Here is a 26,507-nt window from a genome sequence, read left to right as displayed (position 1 = left end):
GGATTCGGACACTGATCGTGATAACATTTATCGCCGGGGTGGTTGTGAAAATTAAGAGACGTGATTGTAGAGAACCCAGCAAGGAACCTGGCTGTGAGCAAGGTCTCGGCGAGGGGACCACCCCCACCAGATGCAGATACAGTGCCAGATGCCCCGTCCCCTACCTGAGACCCTCCCTTCCTCGATCTCCTAGTTAGGTAGAAGCAGGTACGCGTCCTGTGGAAGGTGGGAAATCTGTATCCCAACGTAGAAATATTTCTGTCCAGAAAGACTGATACAACACGGTAATGTTTTGTAGGTTCAGCTCCACTTAACAGGGGCATTTTTATACACGGGAACTTTAATTTCTGCGGAGGATAATTGAAGTGTTATTGTCCTTCAGCAAATGCAGGATATTTTCACTTACCTTTGACACTGGCAATGTGCCAGGATCCTTGCCCTCCATTCCGATCGTTTGAACTGTCTGATCCGTCTGTAACTGTTCTACCAAAGCTATTTTCGGGTTATTGAACTCTGTGGGTTCTTTTGCTTCTGATGAGCTTGATGAGGGAAACTGCCGTGGTCTGTCTTAAACCCAGATGTCAAAAACCCTTCCACGTATTTCTCTCACGTCCTTTCTTGAGCAGCATCTGCCAGGAAAAAATCTGCCAGCGATGTTCCAGTTTGCTTCCCTCTGTCTCTTCATCTCCCCGGGCCTGGGGTTGAACCTGTGAGCGTCCTGGCTCCGCCCCGTGTTTGCCGAGTGGAGTGGGTTTGAACCCCATCCCCCAAACCGCAGCAGCTCCCTGCCCACCCTCCTTGTGCGACCCCAGGGGATGCAGCGAGGAAGGTTGCCTTCTCAGTTTGGAACCCTGGACCCAGGCCCTGGGCTTTGGCTTCCCGGCAGCCTCCCTCCTAGGCGTCACCTGGACAGGAGGGAGGAGCCAGCGCCTCACCTGTGGATGCTCCTATGTGCACAGGAGGCCTCTGGCTGCCAGGGCCAGGGCGGCACAGGGAGGAAGCTGCCATCCCCACCTGGGCTCTGTGGAAGGATGTTTGTGCCCAGGAAGGCCTGGCGCTTGGTGGCCACACCATCACCTGTGCCTCGGTTTCCTCATCTGCTTTGTGAAGACAGTAAGACCTTGCATTTGAAGGAGGGCGTGTGTGCTAACTGCAAATACTCAGTAATCGTTGTCTCTCTCTGTAGTTGCCTTTTCCTCTGCCTCCTTCAGTCTCTCCTCTTTGTACTATTTTTTAAAAATTTTTCCTTTGTTCTTAAAACTAGCCTTTGACACTCCTTGCAGCGTGGGTCCACCTGCCTGGCGCTGTGGCCATCTACTCGGCCATAGCGAGCAGGGGATGTGCACGCACCCTGATGAGGCCATGGGAGCCTCCGTGGTCTGCCCCTGCTTACCCCTCTGGCCTCGTCCCTCCCAGGCCCCTCAGAGCAGTCGGACTGGCGTCCAGGGAGCCGAGCCAGCGTTCACGCTCCATCACGTCGTGCTCTGCCACTTGTGATGTTCCCGTACCTGGGGTGTTCCCTCCTCACCTCACCCCCGACTCCCAGCCCGAGCAGCTTCAGGGCCGGTGGACAGGACGGGTCGTCCCCTTCTACGCCGAGTAGCACCCGAGCATCCCGGTGGCATAACACTTGTCACAGCTCATCACAAACCTCACAGCCCATCTGCCCGAGGTCCGTCTCCCACAGGGAGATGGGGACTGCTTCGGGTTCGCCCATGTCCCTGAATGCTAAGCGCGGGGCCTGCGTCGTGCCGACCGCTCTCTTAGTACCGTCGCGCTGGTCCCAGGTGGCTGGTCCCAGGTTCCCTCCTCAGTCTAGCCCGGCCAGCACCCCGCTGAACCCTAATGTTGCTCACAGCACATCCCACCCTGGCACGTTGGCTGGCCAACGTGTGGAGTAAGGTGACTAGGGGACGACAGTGAAGTGTCCCATCAGCTCGTGTCCCTCGGGCGCAGTCACTGACCTGCAGCTGCTGTGCAGGATCCCGACTTCGTCAGGGTGATGGGGTTGCCAGCCGGGACGCGGGCCGGTGCCCTCACCCTTTAGGTAGCAGCCGCCCCATGATGCAGCCACGTCTTCTGCAGGGTGATGGGAGTGAAGCAGGCTCCACGATGGGGACGCTGCTGCCTTAGCTCTCCCTCCCTGGCCAGCACGTTACTCTGGGAGAACTCAAAGGAGCCGGAGGTGCCCGAGCGTGTTAATGCACCCGCTTCTCACTGAAGGATGCATGGCGGCCACGGCCCACCTGCCCCGGCAGAGGCTGCTGCTCTGATCTGAGCGCCTCGGTGGCTTTCCCAGCCCACCCGAGTGGAGCACGGCCTTCGGGGAGGAGCGGGGACTCACTCACTCATACCAGGCAGAGTGCGTCCACCTGCCACTTGAAAGTAGCTCGTTTCCTAATGGTTGGAAGCAGGCGGGAACTAACCCTGATGAGGCACCGGCTGCACCGTGGCCAGACCCTTACTTGGGTTAACTTGCGTGTCCCCTCCCTAGGAAGGGCCCCCGCGCCGGCCCAGGACGGAGGCTCCCAGTGGGTAACTCGCCAAAGACACAACTGATGAGAGGCAGGCCTAGGCAGAAGCCAGGTCTTTCAGACTAAAAGAACAGCAGAAAACCGGGAGAGCATCTGATAGCTATTTTGATCTTCGTACAGACTTCCCCAGAGCAGTCATTGAGGAGCGTTGGAGAAAACCCCAAGCTGCCCCTTAGAGACCCAGCAAATCCAGGGAACTGTTGGAATGGTTTCTGGTGCTCACCGGGGAGGGAAGGCCCTGCTTCAGCCAAGCTCGTCCTGTGCTGGGGGCCCTGTGAGTCCTGCTGTGGAAGGAGAGGGAGAAAGGAGATGAGGGTAGACGGGCAGGAGCTGGTGGGGTCTCCCCGCCAGCCTGTCCTGTGCGGGGCCTCTGGGAGCGGGGGGCGGAGCTGTGGAGGATGCAGGGCTGAGGACACAGCGAGAGGCTCAGGTGCTTTTGCGTTAGCCTTGGTGTAATATTCTTTGTGATTACACGATAGTGAAAAGAAGAAATAAAGTACCTAGCATCTACCTGGCATTTTTTACTTCATAAACGCCATTGTAAATGCTTTCCTGTTTTGATCTCAATCCACTCTAGAACTTTTTTTTACCTCCCCCCCACAAAGTAATAGCTGTAATTTTGATCACCAATTATATGCCAGGTGGTCCAAATTCCCCACAATCCTGACTAACCCCCATGTCAGATACCCAGTTCCCATGTGAGTTCTTAATCATCACAGGTAACTGGGCTGCCAGAGGGACCTTACAGCCCACCTTCCTGGTCACAGCACACACCCCAGAGGACAAGAAACTGTACTGTGCTCCCTGTTCACATGGCCTAACTGCTTTGCACAGCCTCTGGCCACCAAGCTCCTAGGTGACCAAGCGTGGATTTAGAATCCAGGTCTGGGTGGCTGCAAAAAGCCCGTGCTCGTTCCTCCACACAGTTCTCCATCCCAGAGGGTGCCCTGAAGTCAGGTGACCCGCCCTGGATCCCACGTCCCATCAGGAGCAGAGTCGCGCTTGAACCCCAGCCCACTGGCCTGCCATCCCGCCCCTTTCCACCGCACTACAGAGGCCCCGGCTGTCCCTGCCTCTGCCGAACCCTGTGGCAGGGATCCAGCAGGCCGGCCAGCCCTGTCGAGATGGCAAGGCCCCCCCCCCCCCGCAGGAGGCCTAGCAGAGAGAAGTCAATGAAAAGTGGCCCCGGAAAGCCGGGATCCAGTCCTCACTCTGCTTCCCGCAGTTTCAGGGGCATCAGCTGGCCGCTCAATGACGTTAGGAGTAAATCTCATTTTATTAATTAAGCACTATTTTCTGCGCCGAGAAAGGTACTTAACGGGTCCCAAAACAATTGTTCGTGTACAGAAACGCAAGGTACGGGGTTGTGCTTCCGCAGAAGCGTTGGCTGAGATGGAAGGGGACACTCCGATGCTTCAGAGCCAGCGCCTCTGGACATTAGAAGCATTGCTTTGTTTCTTTTTCTCTAATACAGAATAAACTCGTATCAGTTTTATACAGGCGGTGTCGGCGTTTCGGGGGTGATTCGGGGGCTGCACATGTGGCTGTGGCGGAAGCAGCCCTGGCCCGGAGATGGGTCGGCAGAGCCCTGACCGCCCTCGGGGAGGAGGAGGGCAGGACGCTGGGGACGATGGGGGCACAGTGACACGGGGGTGCCCCAGCCGGCCTGAAAGGCAGCATGGGAGGCAGGGAGGCTTCGCAGGGAGGCTGGGTCTTGGAGCGGGGGAGGGGAGTTAGCTGCCTGGAGGAAGCGGTGAGGACAGGCGAGGGGCCCCAGGAGGGCAGGTCCTTGGGGGAGGAGGACTGTTTGCCCTCAGCTTGCCCGTCTGTAAGATGGGGCAGTGCCCTGGGGTCCCCGCGTGTGGACGACGGGGGAGCACATGTATGGGGGAGTGTGACGGGGGATGTCACGTGGGGTCCCTGGTCCTCTTCTCCTGCGGAACCAGCTGGTCCCTCGCCCATGATCACACCACGCGGTCATTCTTCCGAGAAGCTGTCTCGGCAGCAAGAGGCCATGGTCCCCACTCCATTCCCCACCCTTGGCCTTCGCTGAACTCACAGAGACCCAGGCAGGAGGTCGGTGGGCCCTGGACAGCCTCCAACTCACAGATGAGGAACTGGAGATTCAGACAGGCTGGAACCTCAGAGGCAGACTCGGCGATCAAGAGAGGCTGGAGTCTGTCTGAAGCTGGCATCTCCTCAGCTTTCTCCCCTCCAGGTGGATCCCAGCCTCTGCGTGGTACCAGCTAGAGGGTGGAGCCCTGGCTCCCAGGCCTGTGCTCGTGTCTGAGCTGCACTGACCCTGCCGAGCGCTCTGTCCTTCAGCTGCACCAGCCCTGCGTGTGCCCAGAGCGCGGGGAGCAGGGACACCTCTCCGGACCCACGTCTTCGCCTGCCGCGGGCTTTGGGCCGTCCAGGCCTGGTTAAGAGTCCTCTGCCCCGTTTGCCTTCCCTGTGGCCTTGGGCAGCACGTGTGTGTGATCCGGCCAGGGCTGCCGTGGGGACGGACGTAGGTGGTGGTGGTGAGGCACATGCTGGGCCCCCCGTGGCCACGGGTGCTGCCACTCTTGTGTTTGGTGCGATCCCTGATGGTGCTTTGATTTTTAGAATACAGTTCTCTTCAATTAAAAACAATAATAAGGAAGGTGTTTTTTTTAAAAAACCATAACTGATCTATGAGGCTTAAGGTGAAAATGATCTTCTTGGGTGTGATCCAGGTTGTCAGTGTTGATGCCGTTTTCTTGTCTGCCAAAAGTTCTTCTCATTCAGGATGGATGACTCTGGAAGGTTGGCCGCTTCCCTTTCACTTGGATTGTACTTCATTATAAAACAGAGAAGTAGGCTGGCATTCTGCATAGTCAAATAGACTCCCGAAGGATGCGCCACATAAATTTAGAATACCGTCGTATAACTATCAATTATCTCCCAATGAAGGTTCAATTTAATTATATGTGGATAGTCCTTCTAAATCCGACTCCTTGATTTGTATTTAAATGTCATCATTATGACTTCCCTGGCGAGGTTATCAGCTGTTCAAAGGCTGAATCATATGATACGGTATTTTAAAAACCACCGCTTTTTTATAGACTCTTCAAAAATCACAGCACCTTTTTTTAGTGCCAACTCTTGACTATTATTGTCACATTTGGCCATAAAATTAAACGTGAAAATTGGCATTCAATAGCAGTATTAATTCTATTTCACTCCGATGCGGCAAAGATGAAGAGAATTGAATGGTGGTGGGGCTGTACGGTTAGGAGGCTGGGGAATTCGCTAGGGCGCTGGGTCAGCATCAGAACTTCATTCAGGTCCGAATCTCAGCTCTTCCGTGAGCAGCTCAGGTTATTTCCTTAACTTCCCAGCCCCTTAGTCTCCCCATATGTAAGGTGGGATTGATAATCGTGACAGTGGCCACTGTCTGTAGGATGCTGTGGTGTGCTGGGCACTTGCGGACCGTCTTACTTAATCTGCACAAACTCTTACAAGACGGGGCTTATTAGCCCCAGTTTGGGTGCAGGGTTTTGCACCGTGAGGCAGTGCCACCCTTCCAAGAGGGTTTGTGCTGTGACCGAGCCTTGTGGCGGAGCTGACCTCTGATGGCGTGGTCACTAGCACTGAGTAAGAACGCTGACCCCTCGCCCGCCCTCTAGGTCACTACTGCTGACCGCATTCCGCAGAGGTGCTCAGGGAAGTGGAGGGCCACGGCCAAGGTCATGTTCAAGTCGGGGCAGAGCTGGGGGTCCAGCCCAGGTGGTCTGCTCTCAAGCCGGGGCTCCCTGCTCTGTGCCCTCTGCCGCCTCGGTGCCCATGGGGTGGACATGGGCTGCCGTCCGGGGCCTCAGCTCCCTCCCCTCCGGGGGCCGCTGCAGTAGATGGTCTTCCTCCCTCCCTCCCTCCCTCCCCGCCTCCCCTGGGTGGCTCTGGGTTTCCCGTCCTCCTCCTGGGTTTCCCGTCCTCCTCTCCACAAGGGGCTCCCAGCAGCTCCGCTTCAGTTCCTCCCTAAGCGGCCCTGATGGCCGTGGGGCCGCCTCCTCTTCGAGCAGCTGCTTTGTGATGGGCTCTGGACCTGCTGCGTCACCAGGGAGCACTGCTGCCCCCAGCCAGGGGGCCCCTTGGCACGTCTGCGGGTGCACCTGGAGCAAGGGTGCCTCTCAGGGCACCAGGCTGTGACTCCCCCTCTGACAGTGCTGGCCCTTGGGACCGGTGTGCGTGTCACGGCGGGCGGAGAGCTCACGTGTAAGGACTCGGCTCTGGGAAACGTTTCCCGGCCTTGCTGCCGGGCCCTTCCTGGAGGAGAGGAAGGAGGAGGGTGGCAGGGCTCAGGACTGTGCCCCAGGCCCACGTAGATAGAGACGTAGAGGTGGACAGTGCTCCTCTGGGGTTTGCGGGGGGGTAGTCCTCGGGTCCTGGAGTTGCCACCGTGGCTGCAGGATTTTAAGCAGGGTGCCCCTAGGTGAGCCACCCAACTTCTGGTGCCTCGATTTCGTCATCTGTGGGAGAGGAGGGACACTGCCTTTGGGACATCTGCTGGCAGCACGCGACCTGGGGCTGCTGGGGCAGGAGGGCTGTTGTACGTTTGGGGGTGCGCTGGTTCTTGTGGATGGCAGGCCCGCGGTCACCGGGTCTGTGTCCCACGCCGGCTCTGAAAACAGCACGAGCAAAAACCATTACCTTTTAGGTACACTGCCTAAGCAATGGAGAGCCAGATACAGCAAAAACCAGAGCAGCGCTGAGTCTGAGCGGCCGGCTCTTGACGGGACTGCCAGCTCTGTGACACTGGGCAGGTGGCTTATGCCCACAGAGCGTCATTGCATCTGTAAAAGGAAGCAAATCACACTCATCCTCAGGCCACAGTAGGAAAAAAGGTGAATGTGTATTGAAAATACCTAGCCCAGGACTGGGTATGCGATAAGTGTTCGTTGCATTGCATTTTTTTTTCCTCTCCTGTTCTGTGGGCACACCTGGCTACACTTTACTGAAGGGTGGAGATGGGTCATATAGTATGACGCTTATGCAGTCAGAAATTGTTTGAAAGAGCCCCCCTCCCCCGAAGACGGTCACACAAATATAATCCTGGTGTCCAGTGTCCAGTGTGTGTTCTGACCCTAAGGCTGCTGAGAGCCGGGCCTCTCTCCCTTTTTGCATTCGACCAGAAGAGAGCTGGGTATTAGGATGTGGCCACACCCATCTGACAGGTGACAGTTATTAGTTCTTTTTGAGTTATCAGAGGATGAGCTGAATTTGGCCTTTTTAGTGAAACTTACGAAATATTCTGACCTTTTGTTTGAAGAGAGCACTAGTTTGCTCCGGGCTAGCTTGGAAGTAGGAAGCGCTTCTGCCGGGTGGGAAATTAGAAGCACTCTGGCTGCACTCACAGGGGAAGAAAGATAAATGGCTAATAAGCTCCTGAAAAAATGTGCAGCCTCAGGAGTAATTCAGACAGACCTGCAAATTGAAGCATCAGCGAGGCAGCATTTTGCCTCTTACTAGCACAGATTAAAAATTGATCATCGTCAGTATTGGCAAGGGTGCAGAGAGGCGCGTGCCCGCCGCACTGCTCGGGGTAGTGTACCTCAGGAAGAAGTCTCTGGGAAGGAACTTGGTCCTCTGCCTCCAAACCTCAAAGGTTTTCACACCCTCAAATCAGTAATTCCGCCTCTAGAATGGAGTCTAACAGACAGTCATAAATGCAGAGAACGAATTTAAGCACAAAGATGGTTGTTACGATTTTTTTCACCAGTAAGTTTTTAAAGAATGGAAAATACCTGAAAGTATGAGAAATAGGGATTGTTAAGTAAATTAGATTGTTAAGTAAAATAGAGGATTGTTAAGTAAATTATGATGCAGCCATATGATAGAATATTCTGCAGACTAATTTTTTTAAATTAATTAATTAATTAATTTTATTTATGGCTGTGTTGGGTCTTTGTTTCTGTGCGAGGGCTTTCTCTAGTTGCGGCGAGCGGGGGCCACTCTTCATCGCGGTGCACGGGCCTCTTACTGTTGCGGCCTCTCTTGTTGCGGAGCACAGGTTCCAGACGCGCAGGCTCAGTAATTGTGGCTCATGGGCCCAGTTGCTCCGCGGCATGTGGGAGCCAGACCAGGGCTCGAACCCCTGTCCCCTGCATTGGCAGGCGGATTCTCAACCACTGTGCCACCAGGGAAGCCCCAGACTAATTTTTAATGATGCGAAATTGCTCATCCTATATTAAGAGAGGAAAGCAAGTCTTAAAATTATGTGTATATGTATGTGTGGTCACATATATTTAATACTTATATAATGACTTGTATGTATGCTTATATAATGATTTAAACTACATTAAAATACGAGTGCTTAGAAAAAAGACTATAGAATTAATAGATCAACCTTAGAGTATAAGATTGAGTGCTTTTTCTTTCGAGTGCTTTTCTCTATTTTCCAGCTTTTTACAGTGAGCCTATCTACTTGTATAATCCGAAAAGAACAGTAAATGTAATTTGTCGAAAGTGGTCCTTGCTATGAAATGCACTGTTTCTGCGCTTACACAGAAGTGCCTCTGACTCTTCAGTAGCTGACCCTCAAACGTCACGCTCCTGGCCAAATGCTGTGGATTTACCAATGTTCCAGTAGTCCTTTCCAAGCTCTAAAGACCTCTTCCTTGGGTTTAATCTTATGTTTATACACCCTGAATACCAGTTCCTGGTTGTTAAAGAAGAAGCTCCAAAGGCCAATTAGAACATGCTGAGGCTCAGCGGAATATTTTGGCCACAGCACAGACTGTGAAATAAAAGAAAATGCCTACTTTTATGCGTTGAGTGACAGTCATCTTCAGGGCCTGACACGAAGGAGCCCCCTTTTCTCCCCCCCTTTCTTTATCCATCCATGTAACACATTTTTGTGGAGTACCTGCTGTATGCCTGATTTCATGCCAAGAGGTAGGATTTCCAGCGTCAGTAAGACACAGCCCCTGGCTATGCGCCTGTCAGGGGCATGGGAGTGGGAGTTGGAGGCCAGCTGCAGGTGGTTAGCTAGAGCCCTCCTGCCTTCTAGAGACCAGGGGCTGTAGCACCTGGGGACTCAGTTGAACGTGGATACAGGTGTGCGGGCTGGGCAACAGTGGCAGTGGGCGGGAGATAAACGTTGGCCTGGGGTGTTAGGGAAGGATCTTTTTATTTTTTTTAGTTGGAGCATAATTGCTTTACAATGGTGTGTTAGTTTCTGCTTTATAACAAAGTGCATCAGTTATACATATACATGTTTTCCCATATCTCTTCCCTCTTGCGTCTCCCTCCCTCCCACCCTCCCTATCGCACCCCTCTAGGTGGTCACAAAGCACCGAGCTGATCTCCCTGTGCTATGCGGCTGCTTCCCACTAGCGATCTATTTTACGTTTGGTAGTGTATATATGTCCATGCCACTCTCTCACTTTGTCACAGCTTACCCTTCCCGCTCCCCATATCGTCAAGTCCATTCTCTAGTAGGTCTGTGTCTTTATTCCTGTCTTACCCTTAGGTTCTTCATGACATTTGTTTTTCTTAAATTCCATATATATATGTATTAGCATACGGTAGTTGTCTTTCTCTTTCTGACTTACTTCACTATGTATGACAGACTCTAGGTCCATCTACCTCATTACAAATAGCTCAATTTCATTTCTTTTTATGGCTGAGTAATATTCCATTGTATATATGTGCCATATCTTCTTTATCCATTCATCCGATGATGGACACTTAGGTTGTTTCCATCCCCTGGCTATTGTAAATAGAGCTGCAATAAACATTGTGGTACATGACTCTTTTTGAATTATGGTTTTCTCAGGGTATATGCCCAGTAGTGGGATTGCTGGGTCACATGGTAGTTCTATTTGTAGTTTTTTAAGGAACCTCCATACTGTTCTCCATAGTGGCTGTACCAATTCACATTCCCACCAGCAGTGCAAGAGTGTTCCCTCTTCTCCACACCCTCTCCAGCATTTATTGTTTCTAGATTTTTTGATGATGGCCATTCTGACTGGTGTGAGGTGATATCTCATTGTAGTTTTGATTTGCATTTCTCTAATGATTAATGATGTTGAGGATTCTTTCATGTGTTTGTTGGCAGTCTGTATATCTTCTTTGGAGAAATGTCTATTTAGGTCTTCTGCCCATTTTTGGATTGGGTTGTTTGTTTTTTTGTTATTGAGCTGCATGAGCTGCTTGTAAATTTTAGAGATTAATCCTTTGTCAGTTGCTTCATTTGCAAATATTTTCTCCCATTCTGAGGGTTGTCTTTTGGTCTTGTTTATGGTTTCCTTTGCTGTGCAAAAGCTTTGAAGTTTCATTAGGTCCCATTTGTTTATTTTTGTTTTTATTTCCATTTCTCTAGGAGGTGGGTCAAAAAGGATCTTGCTGTGATTTATGTCATAGAGTGTTCTGCCTATGTTTTCCTCTAAGAGTTTGATACTTTCTGGCCTTACATTTAGGTCTTTAATCCATTTTGAGCTTATTTTTGTGTATGGTGTTAGAGAGTGATCTAATCTCATACTTTTACATGTACCTGTCCAGTTTTCCCAGCACCACTTATTGAAGTGTCCTTTCTCCACTGTACATTCCTGCCTCCTTTATCAAACATAAGGTGACCATATGTGCGTGGGTTTATCTCTGGGCTTTCTATCCTGTTCCATTGATCTATCTTTCTGTTTTTGTGCCAGTACCATACTGTCTTGATTACTGTAGCTTTGCAGTATAGCCTGAAGTCAGGGAGCCTGATTCCTCCAGCTCCGTTTTTCGTTCTCATGATTGCTTTGGCTACTCGGGGTCTTTTGTGTTTCCAGACAAATTGTGAAATTTTTTGTTCTAGTTCTGTGAAAAATGCCAGTGGTAGTTTGATAGGGATTGCATTGAATCTGTAGATTGCTTTGGGTAGTAGAGTCATTTTCACAATGTTGATTCTTCCAATCCAAGAACATGGTATATCTCTCCATCTATTTGTATCATCTTTAATTTCTTTCATCAGTGTCTTATAATTTTCTGCATACAGGTCTTTTGTCTTTTTAGGTAGGTTTATTGCTAGATATTTTATTCTTTTTGTTGCAATGGTAAATGGTAGTGTTTTCTTGATTTCACTTTCAGATTTTTCATCATTAATGTATAGGAATGCCAGAGATTTCTGTGCGTTAATTTTGTATCCTGCTGCTTTACCAAATTCATTGATTAGCTCTAGTAGATTTCTGGTAGCATCTTTAGGATTCTCTATGTATAGTATCATGTCATCTGCAAACAGTGACAGCTTTACTTCTTCTTTTCTGATTTGGATTCCTTTTATTTCCTTTTCTTCTCTGATTGCTGTGGCTAAAACTTCCAAAACTATGTTGAATAAGAGTGGTGAGAGTGGGCAACCTTGTCTTGTTCCTGATCTTAGTAAAATGGTTTCAGTTTTTCACCATTGAGGATGATGTTGGCTGTGGGTTTGTCATATATGGCCTTTATTATGTTGAGGAAAGTTCCCTCTGTGCCTACTTTCTGCAGGGTTTTTATCATAAATGGGTGTTGAACTTTGTCGAAAGCTTTCTCTGCATCTATTGAGATGACCATATGGTTTTTCTCCTTCAATTTGTTAATATGGTGTATCACGTTGATTTATTTGCGTATATTGAAGAATCCTTGCGTTCCTGGAATAAACCCCATTTGATCATGGTGTATGGTCCTTTTAATGTGCTGTTGGATTCTGTTTGCTAGTATTTTGTTGAGGATTTTTGCATCTATGTTCATCAGTGATATTGGCCTGTAGTTTTCTTTCTTTGTGACATCCTTGTCTGGTTTTGGTATCAGGGTGATGGTGGCCTTGTAGAGTGAGTTTGGGAGTGTTCCTCCCTCTGCTATATTTTGGAAGAGTTTGAGAAGGATAGGTGTTAGCTCTTCTCTAAATGTTTGATAGTATTCGCCTGTGAAGCCCTCTGGTCCTGGGCTTTTGTTTGTTGGAAGATTTTTAATCACAGTTTCAATTTCAGTGCTTGTGATTGGTCTGTTCATATTTTCTATTTCTTCCTGATTCAGTCTTGGCAGGTTATGCATTTCTAAGAATTTGTCCATTTCTTCCACGTTGTCCATTTTATTGGCATAGAGTTGCTTGTAGTAATCTCTCATGATCTTTTGTATTTCTGCAGTGTCAGTTGTTACTTCTCCTTTTTCATTTCTAATTCTATTGATTTGAGTCTTCTCCCTTTTTTTTCTTGATGAGTCTGGCTAATGGTTTATCAATTTTGTTTATCTCCTCAGAGAACCAGCTTTTAGTTTTATTGATCTTTGCTATCGTTTCCTTCATTTCTTTTTCATTTATTTCTGATCTGATCTTTATGATTTCTTTCCTTCTGCTAACTTTGGGGGTTTTTTGTTCTTCTTTCTCTAATTGCTTTAGGTGCAAGTTTAGGTTGTTTCTTTGAGATGTTTCCTGTTTCTTAAGGTTGGATTGTATTGCTATAAACTTCCCTCTTAGAACTGCTTTTGCTGCATCCCATAGGTTTTGGGTTGTCATGTCTCCATTGTCATTTGTTTCTAGGTATTTTTTTATTTCCTCTTTGATTTCTTCAGTGATCACTTTGTTATTAAGTAGTGTATTGTTTAGCCTCCATGTGTTTGTATTTTTTACAGATCTTTTCCTGTAATTGATATCTAGTTTCATAGCGTTGTGGTCAGAAAAGATACTTGATACCATTTCAATTTTCTTAAATTTACCAAGGCTTGATTTGTGACCCAAGATATGATCTATCCTGGAGAATGTTCCATGAGCACTTGAGGAAAATGTGTATTCTGTTATTTTTGGATGGAATGTCCTATAAATATCAATTAAGTCCATTTTGTTTAATGTATCATTTAAAGCTTGTGTTTCCTTATTTATTTTCATTTTGGATGATCTGTCCATTGGTGAAAGTGGGGTGTTAAAGTCCTCTACTATGAATGTTTTACAGTCGATTTCCCCTTTTATGGCTGTTAGTATTTGCCTTATGTATTGAGGTGCTCCTATGGTGGGTGCATAAATATTTACAATTGTTTTATCTTCTTCTTGGATCGATCCCTTGATGATTATGTAGTGTCCTTCTTTTCTCTTCAAATAGTCTTTATTTTAATGTCTATTTTGTATGATATGAGAATTGCTACTCCAGCTTTCTTTTGGTTTCGATTTTCATGGAATATCTTTTTCCATCCCCTCACTTTCAGTCTGTATGTATCTCTAGGTCTGAAGTGGGTCTCTTGTAGACAGCATATATATGGGTCTTGTTTTTGTATCCATTCAGCCAGTCTGTGTCTTTTGGTGGGAGCATTTAATCCATTTACATTTAAGGTAATTATCTGTATGTATGTTCCTATTCTCATTTTCTTAATTGTTTTGGGTTTGTTATTGTAGGTCTTTTCCTTCTCTTGTGTTTCTTGCCTAGAGAAGATCCTTTAGCATTTGTGGTAAAGCTGGTTTGGTGGTGCTGAACTTTCTCAGCTTTTGCTTGTCTGTAAAGGTTTTAATTTCTCCATCAAATCTGAATGAGATCCTTGCTGGGTAGAGTAGTCTTGGCTGCAGGTTTTTCTCCTTCATCACTTTCAGTATGTCCTGCCACTCCCTTCTGGCTTGTAGGGTTTCTGCTGAGAGATCAGCTGTTAACCTTATGGGGATTCCCTTATGTGTTATTTGTTGTTTTTCCCTTGCTGCTTTTAATATGTTTTCTTTGTATTTAATTTTTGACAGTTTGATTAATATGAGTCTTGATGTGTTTCTCCTTGGATTTATCCTGTATGGGACTCTCTGTGCTTCCTGGACTTGATTAACTATTTATTTTCCCATATTAGGGAAGTTTTCAACTATAATCTCTTCAAATATTTTCTCAGTGTCTTTCTTTTTCTCTTCTGGAACCCCTATAATTCGAATGTTGGTGTGTTTAATGTTATCCCAGAGGTCTCTGAGACTGTCCTCCATTCTTTTCATTCCTTTTTCTTTATTCTGCTCTGCAGTAGTTATTTCCACTATTTTATCCTCCAGGTCACTTATCCGTTCTTCTGCCTCAGTTATTCTGCTATTGATCCCTTTTAGAGTATTTTTAATTTCATTTATTGTGTTGTTCATCGTTGCTTGTTTCATCTTTAGTTCTTCTAGGTCCTTGTTAAATGTTTCTTGCATTTTGTCTATTCTATTTCCAAGATTTTGGATCATCTTTCCTATCATTATTCTGAATTCTTTTTCAGGTAGACTGCCTATTTCCTCTTCATTTGTTAGGTCTGGTGGGTTTTTATCTTGCTCCTTCATCTGCTGTGTGTTTTTCTGTCTTCTCATTTTGCTTATCTTACTGTGTTTGGGGGTCTCCTTTTTGCAGGCTGCAGGTTCGTAGTTCCCGTTGTTTTTGGTGTCTGCCCCCAGTGGGTAAGGTTGGTTCAGTGGGTTGTGTAGGCTTCCTGGTGGAGGGGACTAGTGCCTGTGTTCTGGTGGATGAGGCTGGATCTTGTGTTTCTGGTGGGCAGGTCCATGTCTGGTGATGTGCTTTGGCGTGTCTGTGGACTTATTATGATTTTAGGCAGCCTCTCTGCTAATGGGTGGGGTTGTGTTCCTGTCTTGCTAGTTGTTTGGCATAGGGTGTCCAGCACTGTAGCTTGCTGGTCGTTGAGTGAAGCCGGGTGCTGGTGTTGAGAGGGAGATCTGTGGGAGATTTTCGCCATTTGATATTACCTGGAGCTGGGAGGGAAAGAGAGAGAGAGAGAAAGGGAAGGAAGGAAGGAAGGGAAGGAGGGAGGGAGGAAGGAAGAAGATAAAAGAAAATAAAGTTATTAAAATAAAAAAATAATTATTAAGAAAAAAATGTTTTAAAAAGTAAAAAAAAAAACAAAAAACGGACGGATAGAACCCTAGGACAAATGGTGAAAGCAAAGCTATACAGACAAAATGTCACACAGAAGCATACACATACACACTCACAAAAAGAAGAAAAGGGGAAAAAATAATAAAGCTTGCTCTCAAAGTCCACCTCCTCAATTTGGGATGATTCGTTGTCTATTCAGGTATTCCACAGATGAAGGGTACATCAGGTTGATTGTGGGGATTAATCCGCTGCTCCTGAGGCTGCTGGGAGAGGTTTCCCTTTCTCTTCTTTGTTCTCACAGCTCCCGGGGCTCAGCTTTGGATTTGGCCCCGCCTCTGCATGTGGGTCGCTGGAGGGCGTCTGTTCTTCGCTCAGACAGGACGGGGTTGAAGGAGCCGCTGATTCGCGGGCTCTGTCTGGCTCACTCAGGTGCCGGGGGGTGGGGGGGTGTGGGGAGGGGCACGGAGTGCGGGGCGTGCTTGCGGCGGCAGAGGCCGGCGTGACGTTGCACCAGCCTGAGGCGCACCGTGCGTTCTCCCGGGGAAGTTGTCCCTGGTTCCCGGGACCCTGGCGGTGGCGGGCTGCACAGGCTCCCCAGAAGGGAGGTGTGGAGAGTGACCTGTGCTCGCACACAGGCTTTTTGGTGGCGGCAGCAGCAGCCCTAGTGTCCCATGCCCGTCTCTGGGGTGTGCGCTTTTAGCCGCGGCTCACGCCCGTCTCTGGAGCTCCTTTAAGCAGCGCTCTCAATCCCCTCTCCTCGCGCACCAGGAAACAAAGAGGGAAGAAAAAGTCTCTTGCCTCTTCGGCAGGCCCAGACTTCTTCCCGGACTCCCTCTCGGCTAGCTGTGGCGCACTAGCCCCCTGCAGGCTGTGTTCACGCCGCCAACCCCAGTCCTCTCCCGGCACTCCGGCGGAAGCCCGAGCCTCAGCTCCCAGCCCCGCCCGCCCCGGCGGGGGAGCAGACAAGCCTCTTGGGCTGGTGAGTGCAGGTCGGCCCTGATCCTCTGTGCGGGAATCTCTCTGCTTTGCCCTCCTCACCCCTGTTGCTGCGCTCTCCTCCGCGGCTCCGAAGCTTCCCCCTCCGCCACCCGCAGTCTTCGCCCGCGAAGGGGCTTCTAGTGTGTGGAAACCTTTCCTCCTTCACGGCTCCCTCCCACTGGTGCAGGGCCCGTCCCTATCCTTTTGTCTCTGTTTATTCTTTTTTCTTTTTCCCTACCCAGGTACGTGGGGAGTTTCTTGCCTTTTTGGAGGTCTGAGGTCTTCTGCCAGCGTTCAGTAGGTGTTCTGTAGGAGTTGTTCCACGTGTAGATGTATTTCTGATGTATCTGTGGGGAGGAAGGTGATCTCCACGTCTTACTGTTCCGTCGTCTTCCCCTAGATCCAGGGAAGGATCTTAATTCACTCATTCATTTCTTCTCTGAACCGGTTACTCCAGTGTGCCCGGCAGGCTTTTTTCCAGGCCTGGGAAACACTGGTAAACAAGACAAGAGGATCTCTGCCCTCAAGGAGCTGAATTTTGGTAGGATTGATAGACAGTTAACAAATCCAGAAGTAAATATTTACAGCTCATGGTAAATGCTATTGCAGAAATAGGTTGAATGCCGCAGTGGAGAATGGGGTGAGGGGAGGGATGAGATGGAAAGCTGCTGTGGAGAGGTGGGCTGGGAAGGCCTTTCTGAAGCTCAAATCTAAAGGATGAAAGCCTCCAGCTGTGCCAAGGGTCAGGAGAAGAACATTCCCATGTGGGGAGCTGTGGGCACAAAGACTAAGGGAGGAAGAGCCTGGTGTGTTCTGGAAACTGCCAGAAGGTTGCGAGTGCGGAACACAGCAGCAGTGTGGGAGGCTCTGTAGAGGATGTTGTACTTGCGCCGAGACCTGAAGGGAGGGTGGGGTCCTGGGCTCAGGGGCTGGAAGTGGGCAGGTGGGGAGCTGTGCGACTGGCGGAGCACTCGGCGTGTGTGAGCAAGTCCATCTGGCCAAGGGTGAAGTGCAGCGCGGCAGGCAGGGCTCTGATGACGAGGCTGCAGTTCCCCCTGGCTTTTGGGGGCCCAGGGGTAAGTGGTTGCCAGGTCGCCCCTCTGTGATTTTTCCCTTGCTTCCTCTCTGCCTTACCCTATTCCAGAATTCAGATTTCCTTCTGGGGTTGGACATTCTGACTGTGTCTTCCGTGCTAAACGGTGTTGAGCCAGCTCTGAAGCTGTACTACCCTGGGAGTCAATTATTTCATTTTCTTGGAGTGAATCGGTTATGAATTACTAACGATAATGATTCATTATCCTGTCTCATGCTGGCATGGGCTGCTTTTCCAGCAGCCCACAGAAGAAATTGCCCTCCTGATTAATTCTCTGCTCTGTTTCGCCCTTCTCTTAGAATGGCTATTCAAGTGGACAAGTTCAACTTTGAGAGTTTCCCAGAATCCCCTGGGGAGAAGGAGCAGTTTGCAAATTCCAAGGAGCTGGAGGAGGAGAGGCAGGAAGCCCGAGGCCTGGAGATCAACAGCAAGCTGGACATCCACTGGACCATCATATCCTTTTCCCGGTGCCCACCCCGACCTGCGGATCCCTGAGGAGGACCCCAGAGGGGTCAGCTGTTGAGCGCTAGCCACAGATAACTCACAAACGGCATGGCAGTGAGATACGGACCAAAGAGTGGGCATTTTCTCACCCTTCCACCACGCCCAGGGCCCCACGAGTGAAGTACAGGTTCAGGATGAGGAAAGGCCTCCTTGGGGCCGGAGCTGCTCTCACTTGGATCACGTGTTTCCTGTCAGCGTTGAGATCTGTGTTAGTGACCAGTTCTAACGGCCACCTATCAACGCTGGGCTTGGGGTCGGGAGGTTCCACATACTGACAGCTGAACACAGGATACGATTGTTGGGGAAACTGAAATCAGGCTGTACAGCTCAGCAAGGCACGCAGATGCCATTTTGCAAAGCCTGGGGTGGGGGCGTTAGGAGGACTGCACAAAAAAGATGGTTTCATAAAATGAGTGGCCCTGCCTTGAGTTTCCGATCAGTGCCTGGCTCGTGGTAGACGCTCGGCTGGGTGAGTGGGGCTCTGGAGAAAACTCAGGTTCACTTATCTATTGACGTGTTTTTTCCAGCAGTCTTTACTCGGTGCCTGCCTTGGGTTGGGTATGCGGCAAGTGGCCTGAGGGACTGCAGTGCGCAGGCGGGGCTTCATGGGGTTGCCCGGTCCCAAAGAGCGTGTGCGTCATCTGAGGATTAAACGGACGGCTGGGGAGCAGGGACAGAGCGTTATGCCAACTGCTGTGAGGTTCAGAGGATGAAGCTGCCGGGGGTAGGGCAGTCAGGGGCGGCTTCACAGAGGGGGTGTCGCCACGGCGGGCTTTTTAAGGGTGAGTAGAAGTTTATCAAGGGGACAGGGGTGGGAGATGCCCCACAGTTCGCACGGTGCGAGAGGATGGCTCGCTCAGGGTGTCTCCCAGGAAGAGGCAACTCTGATGGGAATGTCTGTTGATTACCTTGTTCACACACTGGTTCTGCGGAAGTGGGGTAGTCACAGGCTGTTGTGTGGGCTCGTCGCCCTGGATTCTGGAAGCAACCTTAGGCTGCAGGAGGCACAGCTTCCAGGACCGAGGCAAGTTCCTTTGCACCAGCTAACGTGAATCTGGGCTTGGTAGACAAGACCCCTGTCTCCGAGGGGCTTGTGACAGATAAAGCGCTGTAGATGGAAGGCTTTGAGAACCAGACGCCAGAAACTAGAGCGCTCAGGGGCTCACGGAGGGAACCTGGCATGCATGGTGGAGCTAGGCGTTTGTCTTCTGTACAGAGAGAAGTGAAAAGGTGGGGGGCCGCGGGAGGTGCCCTTCCCTCGGTGACCCCACTTCTCAGCAGAGTCAGGGTATAGTCAGCAGGCGCTGCTTGAGTGAGCAGAGTGTCGTAGCACGGAGGAAGGCGGCACCCACGCCGCGCCCCAGGCTCGCTGCATCCGTCACCTCTGTCAACTGTTCACACCTCTCTGGTCGGCGCCTCTCACGGTCCGCTGGGGAAACGGGATATCAGCAGGGTGAGCTGACTAACCCTGAGTCCAGCCAGGAAGTGGTGCGGCCAAGGACGCACCCAGGGGGGGTGGCCGGCGGCAAAGCGCTTCCCCGCCAGGCCAGGTCCCCATGGGGAGCGTGGTGAAGGTGCTCATATCCTGGGGTGGGGAGGGGGCGGGGGGCGGGCGGTCGTAAAAGGAGGCCATTAGCGCTCAGTCCTGGCGTCTACGTCCTGGCACGAGCCAGGAGGGTCCTTTCTGGGCCTTGGGTTGCGGAGGCTCCGCACCTCCTGCGTGGAGCCACGCTGGGTCCTGGAGCCTTGGCTTCGTGCAGGGGCTCGTGCAGAGCCAGGCAGGCCTGGCTGGCACCCGTGGAGGAGGGGCACTGTGCTCGGGCACCCGGTGGGAAGGGTTCATCCTTCTGCGGGGTCTCATTCTGGGACTGGGGGGGCCCTGCCTCCCCAAGTTTCACGGAGACTGGGCCTCACTGGGAGCCAGGGCGCACGGCAGCACCTGCGAGTGTCATTTCCTGGGTGCTGCCCCCAGGGGTCCCACATGGTCCTCGGCACCGCTCAACAGCTCCCAGGGCGTTTCTCACCACGTCTTACTGATGCAGCTGCCTCTGAGTTCCTGCAGAAAACGGGGAGGAGCCAGCACTGAACCCCCCGGCCTGCTTGAGCCCACAGTCCTTGCCTTCTAACGGGGTTATATTGACCATCAAAACTCTGAACGTGCTTTGAAAACTATTGAAAACGTACTAAAATGTCTTTGGGTTTCTCTCGTTTTAGCCTTGATTCTTTCAAGAAGCTAACTTCCCTATTTTGTGTTCGATTAATAATTCATGCTGCAAATCCTTATTGAATGCCTACCATGTGCCAGACACACCTGTCTCCTAGTTTAGGGATTGGAAGACTGTCACCAAAGGCGAATTTGAGTGAAGAGAATTAGCATTAAGGACATTCCCTCTCTCCCCTCCTATCTGGTAATGACATCTGGCATGGGATGGATAGCAGACTTTTGCTATTGTAAATCTAAATTCAAGCAGATGGAAAGACCAAAGATTGAATTGGCTAATTATTTCATTATGCATTTTAATATTTTCTCAATATTTAGACTTCATAAAAAATTTGAGCCTAGTTTGACACCCACCGTAGTAATAAAAATGGCCCGTATGTGGCACGTAAGGCTGGACAGACGTGTTTTAAAGGAAACTGTGGCTCTTGCGGTAGGTGTGTGCACACCTGTCTGGGTCATATCTGCAACATCCAGATACGTGGCAGGGACACCGGGAGCTCCAGACCTACTCTGCACCTGGCTAACAGCCTGTACGTATGCTGTTTCTGTGTGCTGAGCCCTGGAGACGCCCCCAGTCTGCGGGAGGGGCAGACGCAGAGACGGACACTCACGGTGCAGCCCGGGAGGGCTGAGACAGCTTTCCTGCGGTAAGGACCGGCAGGCCTGGAGTATTCTAAGCACATTCCTGACACACACTGGGGACCTGAGTCGTCCCCTGTGACTGGTTGTACAGAATGCAGTCTGGGGCAGCAGGGGCCAGGCGTCTCTCAGGCTGTGCGGAGCAGTCGGGCTGCCCTGCCTGCCTCCTTGCCCCCTTCCCTCCTCCCCTCCCTTCCTGAAGACGAGGGGCCTCCTCCTTCAGGTCCTGCCCACAGCAGCCTGTGAGCATCGACCTCCAGGGCTCTCCCAGCAGAGCCCAGCCTCCCTGCAGGCCGTGAAGATCTGTCCCTCCCAGTACAACCCAGCCGAGCTTTCGGGTCCCTCCTCTCGTCTGACCTCCCCCGCCACTCTGTGAAAGATGCAGGGCAGACTTTATTTTTATTTTTACTTTTTAATTTATATTTCATTTTAGTGTAGTTGATTCACAATGTTGTGTTAATTTCTGCTGTACAGCAAAGTGACTCAGTTATACACGTATATTCATTCTTTTGTATATTCTTTTCCACTATGGTTTACCCCAGGATATTGAGTATAGCTCCCTGTGCTGCACAGTAGGACCTTGCCGTCTGTTCATTCTGTATGTAACAGTTTGCATCTAGTAACCCCACACTCCCAGTCCGTCCCTCCCCCCCTTATAATAAAGGGCGGGCTTTATTACAAGGAGCCTAGTAACTGGCCGAGAGCCAACACAGTCCACGGGTCCCCGCAGGCTGCCCGGTGGGTCAGGAGGCCCACCTCTGCAGGGACAGGGTGACCTCATGCGGGGGAGGTGGTGGAGGGCACCTGGCCATCCAGGGGCAGTGAGCCCCAGGGGCCTAGTGGTGTTTTCAGCCCTGGCGCTCACTGGTTCCGAGGTGGGGTTTACACGCTGGCCCCGCCAAGTGAGCTCATGAACTGAATACTGCTTGTTGCCCTTAGATTTACGATCCCTGTCTCTTTTCTGTTTATCACTTCCATCCTCATCACTGCTGTGAAAACCGCCGCTTGCACGGCTCCTGTGTGTCAGTTACTTAGTGTGTTGTCTGCGGGGCTGGGGAAGGGATGCCGGGCAGCGGAGCTGGACGTGGGACCGGCAGGCGCTCTGCCCCCGCCTCACCCCTCCCCGCCAGCCGCTGGGTCTCAGCCTAACCCCTCTGTTTCCCGTTCCTCCCAGTGTAGTGGGGGGAGGTGACGGTACCACGAGGAGCCCCGTCGCGTGGCGCCTGCAGGACCAGCGCCCTCCCCGCCATCAGGCTTGCCCCCGTCACACCTGGGGCTCTCCTGTCCTTGCGCTTCGATCCTTATTCCGCCCAGGACGAAGGACTCCTCACAGAGACCTGTCCTGAAGCCCGCCCTCCTCCCTTGCTAATGCCTTGTGCCACCTCAGCCTGGTGACTTTGAAAGGGAATGTCTTCCTGAGTGCGTCCATCTCACGGGAGGAGCTTGCCTGGGGGTGATGTCGGTGGGGCTCCTGGGGGCGGGCGGGGCGGCCTGCACAGAGAGGCCTGTCCGTGCTTTCCGGATAAACACGCCCTTGCTTTCCATTCTTCTTCTTTGAACCTTCTTCTTCCCTCCAGCTGCCACTGTTGGACCATTTTTACTGAAATTGGGAAACCTTAATACAGCCAACTCTCCCGGAACTCTGTCAGTAGCAGGTAGTAGCCCCGCATGTGACCCAGTGACCGTCTGCATTTGCCTTTGGGCTGGGACCAAAGATGCTGCACCGTTGGGGGCCGGAGCCCCGGCTCCGAAGGTCCGGCTCTGCTGTCTCCTGCGTCCAGCAGGGAGGTGGTGACCTGTCAGGCCCGTGTCTCCATCCGTTCAGCACCATGACGACCCCTGGTCCGGGTTGCCGGTTGCCACTAGGGTCAGTTCTCACAATTGTATCTGCCCTTCTGATCCCGTACCAGGTGCCAGACGGGATATTAGCACTTTCCCTCAAACCTACAAAACAGGTAATACCTACCCCTTTTTAAGAAGTAAATAGGTTGTTATAAAGCAGAAACTAACACACCATTGTAAAGCAATTATACCCCAAAAAAGATGTTTAAAAAAAAAACAAAAAACTGTATGACCTAACCTAAAAAAAAAAAAAAAGAAGTAAATAAGTAAATTTTGGAAATTAAGTAACTCACCTGAGATGGTGCCGGGAGCTGGAGAGCCAGGATCCCAGAACGCGTGTTATTTTCCTGTTGACTGAAGTCAACCTGAAGTGAGGCCTCACTCTCGTGGTGCCGTCACGGCCCCTGACCCTAGGGTGTGTCAGTACAGGGGACACGCTTCCTGCTGGAAGACCCGGCGCTGCTCAGGCGACCCGGCCTCAGGTGAGGCTTCTCCTGGACAAGGGACGCTGGGCCAGACCTCCCCCATGACTGTCCCCTGGCGTCCTCACCTCCACCTCTGCTGGGGCCTGCCTGAAAGGGGCTGGTTTGGGGACGTATGGAAGCTGACCATATCTGTTTTCACTTTCCACGGTAATTCAGAGACAGAGGAACAAGCATCAGCATTGAAGCAGGTGCGGGTTGTCCTTTATGGTTGGCCTCACGTGTTCCATCTTCCACGGAGCCCTCTCTGCCCCCTCTGCCCCCTCTGCCATCTGGCCCCGGCTGGAACTGCCCCTCCTCTGGGGTCCTGCAATTCTCAGTGCCTAACTCTTGTTTGGAATACTGCTTACAGAGCACAGGAAAGTTTGTTTTCTTCCCAGGACTGTCTCCCTTGCCAGGCTGTGCTGTTCTTGAGGTCAGGTGGTGTCAGCAGCTATTTCCTGATGACCTGCGATGTGCTGCGGTTTGCGCCCAGCGCCGGGGACACTGCGGTGAATAAGATGGGGTGTGGACTCTGCCCGATGGGGCCCGAGCGCGTGCTCTCTTCCCTGCCCCGGTGCTGCCTGGAATCCTTCCATGTAGCTACTGGAACCTTTTGGTGACTCAGTGGTTTCCATTTGATTGACGCAGCCGATGGTCACCAGCTTGGTTGCACTACGCTGAGTGCTGTGATGGACGTAGGAAGGGAGTTTGCAACCAGCAAGATTCGTCTGCGTGGAAGCCCGTCTCCATTTCCAGGGGGCAGCCCTGCGCAGGCTGTCTGCGGTGGAAACAGATGCGGGAGACGCTAGGAGCAAGCTTGTTGTCAGCGCCCCTTCTCGCTTTCCTCGTTTTTGTTGCAAATCTCTCTTCAGAGAGCATTTCAGGGTTTGCTGAGATGCTTGCTGACCTGTTAGAATCCAACCCCATATAGGTTTCCCGACAAGGACTGGGTGCCCAGCTCAGCTGATCCCCACGAAGCTGGCGGCCTGGACCATCTGGGCTGAGTCTCTGCCAGGTGGTCTGGTCTGGTAAGCACGCGTCTCCCGCCTTCTGTCTGGAGATCGTTTGTAACCATCTGGCTGCTTTGAGGGTGAGGCAGAGGCTCAAGGACCCCAGTGGTACAGTGGGCCTTAGGTGCCGAAGAATCAGCAGCCCGGAGTGGGGGCTGGAATGTCTTCGGGGGACACAGAGGGCACAGAGTCCTTAATAACTGGGAAGGGGAGTGTGGCCGTTCTCTTGAGAGCACGGCTGCGCCCCCGAGGGGCTGCCTTCCCAGGGCTGACCCGGGCCGTGCCGCTGACGGTGGCGTGTTTGGCCTCACAGACACCAGTGGCCCTCTATAAATCCCAGAAGCGCAGCAGCGGCTGTGACGTCTGTCATCAGTCTGTACTTGGGGTCAACCCTGTAAGACTCTAGGCACGACGTCCTCAGTTTGGTTGGTCACCACCAGGACAGGCCACCTGGCATACGGCCACACCTGGCTTCTCAGCTTCCGAGACCGCATCCCCGCCAGTGAGGAGAATTTGCCGATAGCCAAGCCCTCCTCCCTTTAGAGACTGAGGCAGAGCGTTCGCTGTTTGCACCGGATTGCCTGAGATGGCCTCTCAGCCTCTCTAACTGGCTGCTGGCTAACTCTCACAGATGCTTCGGATGGAGCTCCGTCTTCTCATTCCCTGAGAGAAGTTAAGTATTTTTAGATAAGACTCCTTTAAAACAGTGCACTAGGTTTTTCTGATAGTCATGTTAGGAGAGAGAGTTCTATCTAAATGAATTTTAATACAAGTAGCTCCCTTTATCGGTACAGCTGATTCCTTGATCATCTTCAGTAACATGCAGGGTTGCATCTTGTATTTGTCTTTAGGGAGTGAGTGTTTATAGCTGTGGATAATCACTTGGTTAGGCCTTTAATCCTCATAGTGGGGAAGCCACGCCAGCCCAAGAGAAGCGTTGCTCCCGACCCTCGATGTAAAGTTGCCCTGGCCCTTTAGCCTTCAGGGGACGGAGGGAGTGAGGTGGGAGGGACACATATTTGACTCTTGACTCCCCCGAACCCAAATATGTATACCTTGAAGTTACTCTGAATGGAATCAGGGTTTGGCTCACAGAGCGCAGATTTCAGGTTTCGCCGGCTCACGAGAGTGGGGAAGGACTTTCCCTAGTGTGCAAAGCAAAGTTCCCAATCTGTGTGTGTGTGTGTGTGTGTGTGTGTGTGAGAGAGAGAGAGAGAGCACATGCACACGAGTCAACGTGCGGTGTGTTCATGTGGTTGGGTGCACGCTGGGCTTTTACACGTTCTGTGTACTTCCGGCATGACAATTATTGTGAGCATGTGTATCTTATATAATAGAATCATAAAATTACAGAGCTTAAGTAACAGCTAACACCTTATGGCACTTACTAGATGCCAGCACTGTTCTGAGCAATTTACCTAGATTTACTCCGTTTTTACAAAAACCCTGTGAAGTAGTTTTTATCCACAGTCCACAGATGAGAAACCTGAGGTCCTGTGAGTTTACCTAACTTGTTCCAGGTCACCCAGCTAGTAAGTGGCAGAGCTTGGGTTCTCATCCAGCTGCCTGGCTTCAGAGTCTGTGCTCTTATTAGCTCTGTGTTGGGCAAAAGAGCAGAAGAGCATCTGGTCTCTGCCAGGGCCTTCAAGTTATCCCCATTTTTCAGATGAAGCCAAAGAGACGTAGCGTTCCTCGGGCACGCTGCTGATTGGCACACCTACCCCACAGGGCTCTCTCCATGTTGCCTGCCCTCCATCCTCTGACTCGACTGTTCTCCCCCCGCAAGACCTGCAGCCCCGAACCGCGTGCAGACTCTCCCTGGCAGTTCGTGGCGCTGTCCAGGGAGCTGAGCCCAGACACTGGCGGCCCTGCTGGGATGAGAACAGCCCAGCATCAGCATTCTCAAAGTTCGTGAAGCAAATCGGAGGACAGAGTCATGGGAAAGAGGCTCATTAATCACCCAAAGCAGCCTTTCCATTAGCGTAATTTCTAGTTGTGACAATTTGCTAATTGATTTGAGCTGAAGTGGGCCTGGGCTAAGTCCCTGCACCTGGGGTTATCACTCCAGCGCTGGCACATGGGGCGCAGACAACCCATCTTCCTGGCGGGGGTGGTGCCAAGGTGCAGGCCTGCTCCTCAACGAGCTCCCCACTCCGGAACGCTCACCTGGGGGCCCGTTTAGAAACATCTGCATCCGCAGCTCTCACGGGCTGGGTCTCAGTAGACCGCTTATGACAACCGGGTGTTCAGAGCACGGTGCTGCACTCTCCTGTGAGAGGACCCAGGCCTGCCACCCGCCAGGCTGCACATTCCCCAAGGGAAGAGCTGACTGAACAGTCATTTCTTCTAGAGCATCAGGCTGGGTCCTGGTAAACTTCAGTCCCATACACACAGACAGGATCTCAAAAACTGCTCCGTGGTTTTA

The 26,507-nt window shown here is 51.3% G+C and overlaps 1 protein-coding gene across 4 annotated transcripts in view; it reads left to right on the top strand.

Annotated features, from left to right (window-relative positions):
- The window catches only part of TRAPPC9 (trafficking protein particle complex subunit 9), a 509,122-nt gene that overhangs the window by 371,701 nt on the left and 110,914 nt on the right, over positions 1 to 26,507 (top strand). For all 4 annotated transcript variants that reach the window (XM_027077960.1, XM_027132545.1, XM_027077959.1 and 1 more), the window contains one exon: positions 17,702 to 17,855. In XM_027077960.1, the coding sequence (XP_026933761.1) occupies positions 17,702 to 17,855 (154 nt within the window). The remainder of the gene's footprint in view (positions 1 to 17,701; positions 17,856 to 26,507) is intronic.

Source organism: Aethalodelphis obliquidens, unplaced genomic scaffold, assembly GCF_003676395.1.
Source record: "Aethalodelphis obliquidens isolate GAN/ISIS:26980383/991018 unplaced genomic scaffold, ASM367639v1 scaffold41, whole genome shotgun sequence".
NCBI lineage: Eukaryota > Metazoa > Chordata > Mammalia > Artiodactyla > Delphinidae > Aethalodelphis > Aethalodelphis obliquidens.
The sequence above is the reverse complement of the archived record's forward strand: the minus strand, read 5'-3'. Positions and strand labels throughout refer to the sequence as shown.